Source organism: Neolamprologus multifasciatus, chromosome 10 (assembly GCF_963576455.1).
Source record: "Neolamprologus multifasciatus chromosome 10, fNeoMul1.2, whole genome shotgun sequence".
Taxonomy (NCBI): Eukaryota; Metazoa; Chordata; class Actinopteri; order Cichliformes; family Cichlidae; genus Neolamprologus; species Neolamprologus multifasciatus.
In genome coordinates, this window is record NC_140448.1 from 33,597,323 (window position 1) to 33,612,416 (window position 15,094).

Genomic DNA, 15,094 nt, shown 5'->3' on the forward strand with positions numbered 1-15,094 from the left:
GCTGCTCCCATCCTAAAACTCCCGGCGTGTCCACCACTCGGATCAGTTTCCCAAACGCTCGTCCCGTTTCCTCGCCGATTCCTGTCGTCACCGCTTTGAAGGAAGTCTTTGACTCGAACGCCGCTCGTCCTAAAATAGTGTTCGCTGAAGCACTTTTACCCACTCCGGTTCTACAGAGGAGGACGATGGTGAGATCTGGATCCATGACCTGAGAACACGTTTCTGCTGTCATTGGAGTTTCTCTGTGTGTCTGTGGAAAGTCTCCTGTGACAAATACAGTGAACTGAACCCATGAAGCAGATAACACACACCAATGAGTTAAACTGCAGGAATGTCTTAAAGACATAAAGACTTGGATGGCCGCTAACTTTCTGCTTCTTAATTCAGATCAAACTGAGGTTATTGTACTCGGCGCTGAAAAGCTTAGAAATATGGTATCTAACCAGATTCTTACTCTGGATGGCATTACCTTGGCCTCCAGTAACACTGTGAGGAACCTTGGAGTCATTTTTGACCAGGATATGTCCTTCAACGCACATATTAAACAAATATGTAAGACTGCGTTCTTCCATTTGTGCAACATCTCTAAAATTAGAAATATCCTGTCTCAGAGTGACGCTGAAAAACTAGTTCATGCATTTATTACTTCCAGGCTGGACGACTGTAATTCATTATTATCAGGAAGTCCAAAAAACTCACTGAAAAGCCTTCAGCTAATCCAAAATGCTGCAGCAAGAGTCCTGACAGGGACTAGAAAGAGAGAGCAGATTTCTCCTGTTTTGGCTTCCTGTTAAATCCAGAACATTGTTTTTATCACTGGTGACCATTCAAACAGAAATCTGGCCGTTTTGTAGTCCTGTGGTAATTTTTTCCACTTCTTTATCCTGGGATATTTTTCATCCATGCAGCTGTTGTTTTTGTTTTCTTTCTTTACAGATTCATGAGATTCTCTGTGACTTTAGTCCATTATATAAAGGAGCAGCTCTAACATCTGTTAAATGTCTTTTTTTAACATACTGTCAGAAATTAAGCAACAGAGGACAAAACGTCTTCATACACTTCCTGATTGGCTCAAACTCTCGTACAAACAGGTGTGAACAGGACAGTGTGAGCGTCTTTGTTATTTTATCTGCACGAATAAGGAGAAAATTATAAAACATTATTTAACTTTTCCAGCACCTGCATCGTACAGGTGTGTGGTTCATGTGCTTAAACTGCTCTGTGTGACCTTCAACACCACACACAGGTATGTTAGCGAGCTAGCTGTGCCTGAGCTGAGAGCTTTAGCTCCTCCTCATCCTCACTCTTCTTCTGTGGTGATCAGCTGGTCAGCCACTGCAGGATCAGAGCGACTCACCTCTACATCACTTCCTGCTGGTCGGATGGTATTGATCACTGATCAGGTTTCTTCTTGTTTGTGATGAGCTACATGCTAACAGCCTGTGCTGCAGATCAATAACCAGAGAAACTAATAACGACGAGAGGAAGCGTCACAAAACAAACATCACAGTGACCGTGTTTGTTTCAGGACAGAAGCTTTTTAAATAAAGTTAGATTGAATTTGCTGACGGTGGACGATCCTCCACAGTGAGGGAGAAATTTAATCACTGATGTGAGCCTGATACACACCTGTTACCATGGCAATAACCGTGTTGATTCATTCATGTACTTTAATGTGTCAGCTGATCTCAATGCAAACAATCCAGATGGAAAGTGTTTGAAGTTTGTTTGTTTTACACAAAGTACAACTACTGTGAAACTGGACTGGAGTAAAAGTTACAGTACAGAGGGCCAATCATGTTTCAGCAAACTGCTGATGCTGAACAGGAAGCAGACAAAGTCCATCAGGTTTTTATTTCCTCAGACGCCTCCAACATCCACCAATCACAGTCAGACATTCAGCTCTTTGAAGAGTTTGTCCAGGCGGCTGGTTGTGCTGCAGAAACACCCACAGCAGATCTGTACAGTCGTTCTGGGACTGCGCATCATCCACATGGACAGGTGCATGCGCATGTCCATGTGGATGCCCCAGTGCCTTCTCTCCATTTCCTCCCTTTCCTCACTCAGCCAGTTTATTCCCGTAGACTGTACACGTAGGTTCACATGTTCTCCTCTGTTCTTTGAGATGATGTTCTCTACATGACGGAGGAACTCTCTGACCTGCTTTCTGTTTCCTTTCTGATTATTGTCAAACACACAGAATCTGCCAGGACTCATGGAGACCAGTGCAGACACACAGCTGTTAGACTGGATCATCTGATCGATGGACCGACCTCTCAGCTCGTCTCCGTGGGTGAAGAGCACCATGGAGAAGTTACCAGAACAAACAGAAAACATCTTTCTGAGAGCGGCGAGGAGCGCAGAGTCTTCCCTGGACATCCTGCCTATCCTGACCACGAACACCACGGCGTGAGGTCCTGGATCGGACTGTTTTATAATCATCCTGAGTCGTTTTGCCAGCTGATCTTCATGCGAGTCTCTGGCTGTGAATCCTGGAGTGTCGACCACGGTGATCCAACAGTCCTCCACTGCTGCTGACCCAGAGACCACCTCAGCTGGGACCGGTTCAAACCCACATCCTGTCGGGAACCGCTCCGATCCCAGGATGGTGTTTCCTGCTGAGCTCCGCCCCCCTCCAGACAGACCAATCAGAATGATTCTCCTGTCCACCAGTGTGAGAGACGCCATGAGACGATCAGCTGGAAGAGAAACACGCTGATGTTAAACTGCAGCCATGATGAAGGAGCTGAGAGCTTACAGCGCCCTCTGCTGGACAGCAGCAGAGCCAGCAGAGCGTTCAGGAGCAGCTCAGTGAATAATGTGACGATGTGTTTGTGCCGGAGCTGTGCGATACGACTGAACTCTTACATCCCGACACACATCTATCGTCCCGACAACAACATCACAAAACTTACATTTTCTGTAAATTCAGTGAATCTCGATCAGCTCGACCTGCGTGACGTGTTTCCAGCTGGGCGTCGTGGAGTCGAGTGTTTCGACCGATGCATGAAACTAGACTTTTTTACAAATATGTTGGAACGGCCGCCGTTTTCTTTGTATTATCACGTGGCGTGCTGCGAGGAAAAGCCTGTTCTAACGTTCGAGTCTAAGGTGCATCTGGAGCAGCTGACGGCTGTTTGCATCTCGCCCGTGAACTCGCTCCACACTCTGTCACGTGACTCTGGCGTCGGTGGCAGCAGAGGTCGTGCGAGTCTGAGGTGGGACGCTGCATCGTTTGCATCGTGCAGTTTTCTGGGCGTGTCAGACTTTGGACTGGTCCTTCTGTTTGGAGCTACCTGGTTCTGCCTCATCTTCACTGGTCATACTGGGATTCTCTGTCTCTGACCATCCAAACCATGAAAAATATTGAGTAAACAGTGGATTTTGTGACACCACGAGACAAATGATGGTGTGTAATGTGAAACGAGAGATGTTTTAACTTCATCATCCGATACATGTCGTCATATCGCACAGCTCGAGTTTGTGCACGAGTTCAGAGGAATGAGGCTCATAAATGTTTTCTTTGATGTGCAAATGAAACCTAACATCTGTAAGTCACAGGTCTGTGCTGCGTTACACACAAACACCAAAGTCTGAACACACAACATCATGTCACAGACATGGACATCCAGCTCTGAACACGGATCAGCTGATCCATGCACACACGTGGGTCATGTGACGTGGACTTTTGGGACTTCTTTAACAGATAAATACATGCTGCGTTCAGGGTCCTGAGGAAAGCTGGGACACTCGAGGTTTTCCTGTCTTAGTTCCCCTGAACGCAGCACGCTGTCACAGGCTCGGCGTAGAAGCATATGAAGGTTATCACAGGGTTTAAATGAGCACTGTGGGCAGACAGGAAGCTGTGAAGGTTACCTGCTTTCTGCAGCAGCTCTCTGACCTGCTTTCGTCCTCCTCCTTCATTGTTGAACAGGTGAGTCCTCCCTGCAAACCTCTGCACCACCTGATGGAGAGGACCTGCTTCATCTTCAGAAACAAAGTCCTGCAGACTTTTGTCCTTTAAGGCGTCTCCTCCTGTGAACAGCAGGTAGCTGTTCTCAAACCGCTGAGGCCCGAGGACTCTGATCGCCGTCTCCACGGCGCGCCGGTCCTCCTCAGTGAACCGACCGACTCTGACCACCACCAGGGACAGAACAGGTGTGGAGGAGCGGGGCAGGCCCAGGTAGAACTTTTCAATCAGCTCCTCTGATCCTAAAAGTCCCGGAGTGTCGATCACTGTGATCCGCTTCCCAAACCTCTGTCCCGTTTCCTCTCCGATTCCTGTCGTCACCGCTTTGAGGGAAGCCCTCGACTCGAACGCCGCTCGGCCTAAGATGGTGTTTGCAGAAGCGCTTTTCCCCACAGCGGTGTTTCCCAGCAGGACGATGGAGACACCTGGACAGACAGAAGGAACATGATGAAGAGCAGTGACAGGTAGACAGCCCGTCTGCACTGCTGCTGCCTCACAATCACACGCAGTGACCAAACATGTGAGTTTAGGATGATTTCACATATTTATCAGCAACAGAAGAACTCGCAGCCTGACGCAGCTACAGCCTCGTGGTTGATGCCCTCTGAGGGCAAACGTGGCGCTCATACTGATGTCATGGTTATTACTGCTCACACTGAGGTGACGGCACTGATGTGTCCAAAGCAGCAGCTGAAAGAACAAATGTGAACGGTTCTTATAGAGTCACTGCTTCTGTCTAACAGTGACCCTCTGACGGCTGCACCAGCACGTCGCCCAGACGGGGATCAAACCCCCAACCTTGTTATCAGTAGGTGACCACCTGAGCTACAGCCAATCAGAGCTGCGGCTGTGTCGGCCGGACCTGTAGGTTGTTACTTTTCATTGGCTCTGACCCGTTTCCAGCAGGTCAGAGGTCAGGATGACTGACCTGAACTCTCACCTGTGTGCCTGCCTCACCTGAGGAGAGCCTGGGCTTGTTTCTAACGTACCTTCTGCTTTGAATCCCAGCTGCTCGCGCGTCCTGTGGCGTTTGGCCTTCCTCAGCAGCTCTCCCACTTGCCCCTTGTCTTTAGGCGCTTCATTGTTGAACAGATGATACCTGCCCCCAAACTTCTTAACGACGTCTTGGAGCGGGCTTCTCTTAGACTGGCTGATGTGATCCTGCAGTGACACGTTCAGCTCATCTCCACCTGTGAAGAGCAGGAAGCTGTTTGCCAGACCTTCATCGCCAAGGACTGTGATGGCTGCCTGCACAGCCTCCTCCTCCTGATCTGTGAAACGTCCAGTTGTAACCAGCACCAGGAACAGCAGAGGGGTGGAGGACTGCAGGAGACCCTGGCAGAAGGTTTTCACTTCCTCTTTTGATTTTACAATTCCCGGAGTGTCGATCACTCGGATCAGCTTTCCTAAAATGGTTCCTGTTTTCTCTTGGATTCCCATCGTCACCGGTCCCCACGCTGCACTCAACTCAAACGCTGCTCGTCCTAAAATCGTGTTACCAGAAGCGCTCTTTCCCACTCCGCTGCGTCCCATCAGGACGACGGTGAGATCAGGACCTGGAGACTGAGCCATTCCTGGACCCAGATGTCAATCCACCGTCAGACAGAGTGACTTCTTCATCCTCCTGAGGACACACAGAGGTCAGAGTGATGAAGAGCAGTATAATCACAGTCCTGTGTCACACCTGAGTGAGTTCAAGCACAAACACACATAAGTGCACTCGTTTTTCATTTTAGTTGTCACGGAGCAGCGGCCCCCACCTCCCTGTGCAGTCAGCCTTCAGTGTGCACAGGTATGCAGGCTCTGCCTGTTTCACATCAACCTGCAGAACAGGACAAACTGGTGCACACAGGCCCCTCAGGGGAAACGGTGACAGTCGCAGTGCAAAGAGAAGCTTTCCTGCTGCTGTCCCGACTCTCAGAGCGAAATATGAGGCGAGACCCTCCTGAACCCTCTGTTCTCTCTGGAGGAGGCAGCTCGTCACTCCGTCCAAACTACTTTAAACCAGCTCTGTAATCCAGTAGGTCACAGGTTATTCTCTGGAATCTGAGTACTTTACGTGTTTCCCTGTCAGCGCGCACCTGTGTGACATTAACAAACCCGGACCGGTAACAACCGCAACTGCAGCGTCAGGACCGCCGGGACTGACCGGGACCAGCGCTGATCCCGGTCAGTCCCGGTCTCTGTTGGACTCACCTCAACATCGTCTTAAACGGGTCCGACACGCACGAGGAAACACACGGACCTCTCTGCGTTAGTGCGACGCTCTTCACTGTGGTCCGTGTCCCTACAGGACCGGAAACATTATAGCTCCTTCAAAATAAAACAACTTCTTAAACGGAACTCTTTAAAACATCAGCCCGTGATTTGACGTGAATACTATTCTTCTAACTCAGGGGTGTCAAACATAAATAATTAGGCAATAGTTAAACAAATAAATAATGGAAAACTTTAAACTATCCAGTAAACCATATATCCTCTCTCTCTCTTTTTTTACAATCGATCTTTTTCTTACAGTTTAGCACCAAACAGTCATGCTGACAGCCTTTTTTCATCCACTACAGCAGCATTTCTTTACCGTGTAGACAAACTGAGACATTAAAATTACACTTCTTATTCTTCTTATATGAATTCATCCCACAGATTAAATGCATAGTTAGACTTTGCAGTTTTACTGGTCCGGCCCACATGAGATCAAAGTAAGTCACATGTGGCCCACAGTTTAAAATGAGTTTGGTGACAGACTGCAAAAGGTTGAAAGCATAGAGCAGGTTTGAAAACATCCCTCTCCAGTGGTTTAGTAGCACAATATACATTAATATCACCAACAATTAAAAACTTACTTGGACAGTAAATAACAAAACAGGATGACTGCTACCAAGCTCAAACATATTTAGTTCAGAACTAGAGAAGGTAAATACATTTACTGTGTATGGTTTAGTTAGTGTTGCTATGACAAGGTAGGGATGCACCGATACCACTTTTTTGGAAACGAGTACGAGTACTTGCATTTCAGTACTCGCTGATACCGAGTACTTAATAAAAACATGATTTAAATTTACAGGTAACAGCTGTAGTCCTATAATTTAACAAACAAACAAAACAAACAGGGGACTAGTTTGGAATTAAGAACATTTATTTAAAATGAAAAGCATGTTGTATGCAACATATTACAGAATAAATCATTATAAAAAACAAAATTAAATTTTAAATGTGTTCGTCTGTTTCTCTGTTTAGAAGTCTCACTAGCACAGTCACAGCTGGGATGACATCAGAGGCTAGTGCGTCGTAGCTGCTCACTTTTTTAGTTCCTCAAAGGGGGCGAGGATGGCAACAGTCGTCTCCATAAGAGCCCATTGGTGAGCGGTGAGGTAGTCAGGGAGTTCGTGCTCGGACACGCCCAGCACTCGCTTTTGCTCAGTGAGGGACTGGAGCATGTAATACGTGCTGTTCCAGCGCGTCTGTACGTCCTGCTGCAGTCTCTTTATTGGCTGGTTGAGCTGTCCCTGAATGTCCTCGAGGCGGGAGTAGGCTAAGGTGGAGTGTTTAAAATGCCCAACTATTTTCTGTCCCACTGCTGTAGCATCAGCTATGCTGCTCTGTGCTAATAAGCGTGGGTAAATAAGCGTGGGTAAACTCTTTGTACTCATTGTTGTGTTGGGATTTAGGTGCTTGATTAAATTACTTGTGTTAAATGCACTACCGTTAGAGCCTCTGGACAATTTCGCTGAGCACAGGAGCAAACAATGTTTGACTGATGGCCTTAATATAAAGACTTGTTTCTGACTTTACGTTTCCCAATTTTGCTTTAAGTTATAAAGTTTTTTGTTATTTACATTTGGCCTAATAATGATCCTTATTGCTGTTGTAGAGGAGCGCTGCTTCAAAGTATAGCTGCAGATTTCTGTCAGAATCTGCAGATTATACAGAACAAATAAAATGTTCACGTTTCTCCAACGTTGTTCCCAACAGTTTCACTGGATGGAAGCTCACGATGTCTTCTCCAGCGCTGATAATTGGCGCCTGTCTTGTGTCAGTGACGTAAAAGTCGGATTTAATGCGACGTGACCATCAAACAGCAGCTTTCTAAAACATCAGATATGTATCAGATTCAGAACCACATACCAAAGTGACCCAGATCGGATTTGAAGATATCAGATTTGTGCCGTTCACACTGTCACACCATGATGGGATAGATGGTCACAGAGGGTCAGTAAAGTCTTTCACCTGCAGCGTGAACGTAGCCAAAATATGAGGGGAAAAAAGGGGGGGGAAAGGAAAATTTCATCTTTTTATTTTGTCAGTAACAAAAAGTGACATTAAACAAACTTTGACAGTGAAGTATGGTGTGGTGTATAAAAGCACTTTCTCCATGTTACACAAAATACATCAAAATCATAAGACAAACATGAAGATGCTCATAGATGCTACATTTCCTTATGAGACACTGGCCACATGTTAAACTAGCACAGATTCAGAGTATGGCATCATGTCTCCATCTGCACATGAACAGCTGAAAGTCTGTCATCAAGATCGAGGTTGATTCATAAACTTCCTGTTTCTTTACAGCTCCTCACTCAGTAACATTACAGTGAACAGAGGGCTCGTTTTCATCACACATAGAAAAAGAACAGTTTAAGAGAAGATGCAGAAACATGTACACAAAACAGGCTCCTCATGGGCGTCCATGACAGTGATCACATGACCTGGGTCCACTACCATCATGGATTAAACCGAACAGATGGAGGATGAGAGTGACCTCCAGTCTGCTGAGCAAGTGTGAGCAGCTCAGTTCAGCCTCAGCTTCTCGTGGAACTTTTTAAGGATTTTATCAAAGGAGGCATCTTTGGCCACCTGCTCCACGACCTGACGGACTCCGCTCGCTAAAGCCCGATAATATCGCTGCACCTCCTGCAGTTCAGACTGCCGTTCCTCCTCCACCTGCTGTTTCTCCTCCTGAGCCTCCTTCAGCTTCTTCTCGTACTTTAATTCCACTGCTTTGATTTCCTCCGTCAGCTTCTTCTCGTAGAACTCTCTGAGCTCTGACTCTCTCTGTTTCAGCATCTTCTCCACCTGCAGGTAGGTGTAGTTGGAGTAAAACTCTCCTCCGTGGTCGGCCACCATCTTGTCCACCTTCTTTAGCAGATCCAGGACTTGACCACGGTCGTTGGCTCTGAGATTGTTGAAGACGTGGTATCTGCTTCCAGCCTTCATCAGGACCTCCTGCAGCTCAGGTCCTGCTGTCTTCAACATCTGATCAAAGTCTGCTTTGACTTTGTCTCCGTGGGTGAAGAGGATCATGGTGTACCTCCAGGCACCCTCTCCAAAGATCTCCTCCACCTTCTTCACGGCGTCTCGTTCCTCTTCTGAGAAGTGTCCCACCCTGATGACCAGCAGGATGGCGTGGGGCCCCGGGGCCGACATGTTGACGCATTTGGAGATCTCCCTCTTCACGGCGTCTTCAGACATCGTGGTGTCGAAGAGGCCGGGAGTGTCCACCACAGAGATGGTCCTCTGGAACAGCTTCTCCTGCTGCTTGGAGCACTCAGCCGTCACTGAGGAGGAAACAGATCAGTTAGACTCTTGTTTTTAAAAAAGTGAACTTCATGGAAACTCTTGGCTTGTCTAAACAAAAATAACAATAATAATGGATTTATATATTACATTATTTATATTTATTATTTATATTTAAAATGCCACTATTCATTCACTCTCACATTCACACACTGGTGAAGGCAGCTACAGTCATAGCCACAGCTGCCCTGGGGCAGACTGACAGAGGCGAGGCTGCCATATCACGCCATCGGCCCCTCTGGCCAACACCAGTAGGCGGTAGATAAAGCGTCTTGCCCAAGGACACAACGACCAGGACAGAGAGCCCGGGGATCGAACCGGCGACCTTCCGGTTACAGATAAGCTTCCCAACCCCCTGAGCCAATCAACCCCAATCATTCCACCCTCTTCATCACAGTGCAGATGATATACTCTAACAATGGCATAGACACACATGGCAGCTCTTCTGAGGTAAACTCTCCAGTTTGTCTTTATTAGAGATGGACGATCTGATATTACGTATCAGTGTCGGTCTGATACTGACCCAAATTACTGGATCGGATATCGGAGAGAAACAACAAATGTAATCCGATCCATTAAATATCAAAAAAGCACCTCACAAAACTTGCGACACGGTGTTACTCAGCTCATAACCGTAGCACGTCGGAGGGCGATAGAGCTGCTGCGGGGGACGACACCTGTCAGCGGTCTGGTTGAGCATTTGGAGGCTCGCTACCAAACCGCATTTAATCTCAGAGAAACGTATCCAGACAAGTAAAGCAAGTGTGTAAGTTCATCTCTGAGTGTTTGTAAAGCATTCCAGCGTTAAGCTTAACAACCGATATATGGAGCGACTGCCTCTCTCTCTCTCTCTCTCTCTCTCTCCTGCTGCTGCTTCAATCATAAACTGATCAATGATCAGCTGATCGTCTCTCTTCTTTGTTTTTGTCTCACTTTGCACCAGAAAGAGGAAACCAGCGGCTGAACAACAGCAGCACGTTTAAGCTTGGTCAGCTGTTGTTAGAATTTATTTAATATTATTTCTACACCAGGATCTTTTTCTACAGCTGATGTAACTGTGCAGGGGCGGAGCTAGCAAAGTTTAGCCAGGGGGGCCGATAGGGCATGAACAGGGAAAAGGGGGCACAAAGACATACTTTTCTTTCTTATTCTCATTTAAAATATCTAGCTTTTAATAAATAATTATCTGAATCTTAAACCAAAGTTTTAATCTGATGTAAAATATATAGAAGTCCATTACTGTATATAGTAACTGTTAAGTCTAATATACCCTAGTAAGCTGTAGTAATTTTTCCTTTGGGAACCATCTGTGCAGTCTGCAGTTCTGTTGAAGAAAGATGTTGAATCTATTTAATTATTCTTGAAAAAATTTTTATTTCTGTGCATTTTTAAAAAAAATTTTTTTTTATTTTACATGTGCATTAAATTAAAGTTGATTCCATCTGTTAAGCATCATGAGGTGGGGGGTGGTTCCCTATTTTTTTTTTTTTTTTTTTTTTTGCTGGGAGTTTGCAGCCCTGTTAGTTAGGCTGTTTAATATTTCTGCTAAGTACTCTTTAAAATACCAGAATAGGGAGGATGGAGCAGGTTTAACTTTATTAGATTGATCAGTTTTGCTGAACTATGAAATATTTTGGGTGCAGTATATATATATTTTTTAAAATTAATTAATTAATTAATTTTTACACACAGGTATAACAGAATAGCTTTAGTTTCGTTTTTTTAAACTTGAGTATGAACTTATACAAAATGCAGCAAGATATTTAAAAAAATGTTTTATTGATTAAAAAACACTATATCGGATTCATATCGGTATCGGCAGATATCCCAATTTATGATATTGTATCGGACATAAAAAAGTGAAATCGTGCCGTCTTTAGTCCTTATCTGCAGCCTGTATCTGCCCATAGCTCGTTGCCACAGGTGAGGACAGGAATGCAGACCGACCAGCTTCCGTGCTCAGCTCCATGCACTGGTACAGCCTCCAACTGTTGAACTGTCATTCAGGAATGATTTACTTAAAGTCTTCTAACTTTACTCCAACCAGGAATGAACAGTGTGGACCGAGAATCACTGTTCACTGATCCCTGTTGTTGAACAGGGGGGCCACCACCCAATCTTCTGGTCCTATTTGAATCTCTCTGACCTTGAACTCAAGGTCAAAGGTGAACTTTTCTGAAAATAACCTAGTATTTCCATAGGTACAGCTACTAGGAGAGAGGCAGCACTTCTACTTTCTTTACATTTGATCTTGATTTAAAACTGTTCTTGCACCTTTGCCTGCGACCTTCTGTTTCTTAGTCCTTGTTTTGGTTGTGCAGACAGAGACCTTCATATTATTAGACACCCTCGTGTGTGTGTGTGTGTGTGTGTGTGTGTGTGTGTGTGTGTGTGTGTGTTACCTGAGGCAGAACCAGTTGCTGCTCTGAAGACGTCCTTTCCCAGGATGGTGTTTCCACTGGAGCTCTTCCCTACTCCAGTCTTCCCAACCAGAACCAGCCTCACTGAACACAGACACACATGTCAGCTCACTAAACTGACTCTTTATCTCACCGACAGCTGTGTGTGTTCATACAAACATCTGGACTTACAGCTCAAAGGTTCGTCCTTACTGTTTCTCCTTGCCCCCACTATTCAGACACACAGATAAATGAAAGAGTTCTTACTGATGATCTAGTAAAAACTACATATTTGTTCTGTGACTTTCGTATATCCTTTATTTATCTAGTAAAAAAAAATCTGGTTGGCATTAAAAATGTGTTTTGGGAGGAAACTGGCCGAGAGGACAGCAGAAAAATACAACAATAGTTTAAGTGACCAAAAAGGACCGGATTGGTTATAATGTAGGTACACTAATTATAAAGTTACTTGGTAGTTTTATGTATAACCGCTTTGTAAATCTTGTCCACGTCTCTTTACCAATATAAAGTAAAGACGTTGCGCATTAAAACACACGGAAACACTGGAAATCAGTTTTTGGCACAACACTGGTCTAACAGGTTCTCCCTCAGCGAGAAACTCCTGACGCTGTCGGTATCCGCAGGTAAAATAAAGCCACCGACTCACCTGGCGGTACACTCGCTGCCATCTGCGCTTGTTGCTGCTTCTGCCGGACAACTTCAGCTCCGAGTCCGGATCCTCAAACTCTGGAAAGAGCTCGTCTCTACCCAACCAGTGCAGGGAAACACCGACTGTGTTTAACACAGGTGCGAAATGTCCTACCGGAAACTCAGCTTGCTGTACCTGCCACACCTGCTGCTTCACTATCCAATCACAGTGAGATCTCGGAGAGGAGAAAGAATCTGCGTGTAATAAGCCGTTCAGCCTAAAGTGGAGGAGCTTGCGCAGAGGAAACGTCAGCTGACTTATTTAAAAGCATCACTCACTGATCGATCTGAATTTTCTCTCTTTCTCATTAACCTGGTTTCTATTTTCAAGTGAAATTATTATATCTGCTGGCGCTCTTACTCGTAGTGACGGGGTAACTTTGAGACGAGGTACGTGACGTCATCACGGTGTTTGTTATGGGCTTTCCTACGGCGCCGGAAAGATGGAGGTGCGATGTGTGTAAATGAAGATGAATCATGTGAACTACCTTGTCTGTGTTCATGGCTGAAGGCTAAAGAGAGAGAGTCCCGTCCGTGCCTCTCTTATCCTCCACATGATCACTGATCAATGGCTCTGAGCAGCAGCGGTTTTAGATACGGGCGACACGGGCGGTTGCCCGGGGCGGCATCGTGGTGGGGGCGGCATCACGGGCATCAGCAAAACAATAAAGAAGAATTGCTCGTGCTCATGCTGCCCCGACGTCAGCCAGCGCATACTGGGAATAGCACAGGCACCGGTCGGTTTCCTGCCGCACATTTGCTGGGAGTAAGGGCGCCTCCGTTTGCGAGGTGCGTCTGCGGCTTGCGGCGCAGGGAGGAGAGGGCGGGGCGGCGGGGGAGTCTCTGGCTGGAGCAGCGTCTAATAACCAACTAACAAAATAAAACAAAATAAAACAAAATAAAACAAAACAACAAACACGAAAACACCAGACATCATGATACAGACTTATAGTTTGCTCGCTGCGCCTGCGCGCTGCTGAAGTCAAAGTAAACTTTATTGTCATCTCCGCTACAAACAGTCCAGTTTATAGAGAGACGAGACGACGAGGCTGCAGTTACAGCAGCGCAAGTAAACAAACAATATATATAAGAGTAAGAGAATAAATATGCACTTTAGGACTCGGGGTAAAGGATCAATAACAATTTATAATTTACAGTTTGATGATTCAAAGGGTCTCACACACAACCCGTCGAAAGGGGAGGGGGTCCGACTGCTTCCAAATATAAATATTTCGTTTATAATGATGTAAATCCAAGCCCATCATGGATTCATGATTTGAATCCTGTGTGTGAAATCTCAGAAATAAACCTTAAGTGAAACAAAGTGAATCTGTGAACTAAGGTGTAGGTGTGTTAGGTCATGTTGTGGTGATCCTCAGGTTGAGCGATGGGTGTTCATACTGGAGTAAATGGCCTTCCTTTGTATAGGCGCTTTACTCGTCCCTAAGGACCCAAAGCACTTCACACTACATTCAGTCATTCACACACTGGTGATGGCAGCTACGTTGTAGCCACAGCCGCCCTGGGGCGCACTGACAGAGGCTGTCGGACACTGGCGCCACCGGGCCCTCTGACCACCACCAGTAGGTGGGGTTAGTAGCAAGATCGAACCACCGACCTTCTGATTTGTGGCTGACCTGCTCTGCCACCTGAGCTACAGCCATGTGCAAAATTAAAACCAACAGAAGATGGACAAGAAAAGTTCAAATCATCAGGAGCTCAGTTTAGAAAAAAGAGAAAAGAAGAGGAGAAACGAGCAACAGATGCAGATAAGCAGATGTGTGATTGGATAATGGCAGGTCATCCTGAACCAATCAGAATACTTTATTAATCCCTAAGGAAATTATGTGAGTTACAGTTGCTCCAAGAAGAAATGGTAAAAACAGCAACAGTAACAGACTAAACTCCAAACATTATGTTACAGATTTTAATATTAATGAGTCATTGTTGATTTGTCCTGTTCTCATTGTGTGATGAACTATGATGCTGTTTGGTAGCTGTTTGTGTACCATGCACACTCTCTCTCTTCATATGTGTGTGTGTACAACAGCTTTATGTTAATGTACAATCCTTAATATGTTTTGTGCGTGTGTGTGTGTGTGTGTGGGGGGGGGCAGAGGGAGTGTTCGCCCAGGGCGCCAAACAGGCTAGGACCACCACTGGGTATTATCCATGATTGTCTTTATCTTGGACAACACCTGCCTCTCAGACACCACCCTGACGGAGTCCAGCTCCATCCCCACAACATCACTGGCCTCGTGGATCAGTTTATGGAGTCTGCTGGCATCTGTGACCCTTGTGACGGCCAGTGGGCTGGCCTTGTGTTTTGTTACCTGTTACCTGTTTCTTGCAGGTAGGTGGAGCTGACCCAATTATAGATGCAGCACACCTAAGTTGCTTTGTCTTATTTTCATTAAACATGTCTCACAGCCTATAAAAGCCT

General features: G+C 45.8%; 2 protein-coding genes across 5 annotated transcripts; both read right to left on the reverse strand.

The window, feature by feature from the left end:
* Positions 1-570: 570 nt before the first annotated feature.
* On the reverse strand, positions 571-6,450 carry LOC146510684 (GTPase IMAP family member 8-like). 3 transcript variants are annotated; one of them, XM_085175024.1, is made up of 4 exons: positions 6,216-6,450; positions 4,960-5,594; positions 3,877-4,395; positions 571-2,699 (listed from the first exon to the last, which is right to left on the reverse strand). In XM_085175024.1, the coding sequence occupies exons 2-4, from the start codon at positions 5,540-5,542 to the stop codon at positions 1,891-1,893; spliced, it is 1,911 nt and encodes a 636-aa protein (XP_085031150.1). In that variant the 5' UTR covers positions 5,543-5,594; positions 6,216-6,450; the 3' UTR covers positions 571-1,890. The 3 variants fall into 3 exon arrangements, with proteins under 3 accessions (XP_085031150.1, XP_085031148.1, XP_085031149.1); XM_085175022.1 differs by having other exon boundaries at positions 6,167-6,449; XM_085175023.1 differs by lacking the exon at positions 6,216-6,450 and having other exon boundaries at positions 4,960-6,137.
* A 1,798-nt stretch (positions 6,451-8,248) lies between these two features.
* On the reverse strand, positions 8,249-13,311 carry LOC146510685 (GTPase IMAP family member 9-like). 2 transcript variants are annotated; one of them, XM_085175075.1, is made up of 4 exons: positions 12,611-13,308; positions 12,136-12,174; positions 11,947-12,048; positions 8,249-9,525 (listed from the first exon to the last, which is right to left on the reverse strand). In XM_085175075.1, exons 1-4 carry the CDS (start codon positions 12,630-12,632, stop codon positions 8,759-8,761), a joined length of 930 nt encoding a protein of 309 aa, XP_085031201.1. In that variant the 5' UTR covers positions 12,633-13,308; the 3' UTR covers positions 8,249-8,758. The 2 variants fall into 2 exon arrangements, with proteins under 2 accessions (XP_085031201.1, XP_085031202.1); XM_085175076.1 differs by lacking the exon at positions 12,136-12,174 and having other exon boundaries at positions 12,611-13,311.
* Between the last annotated feature and the right edge of the window lie 1,783 nt (positions 13,312-15,094).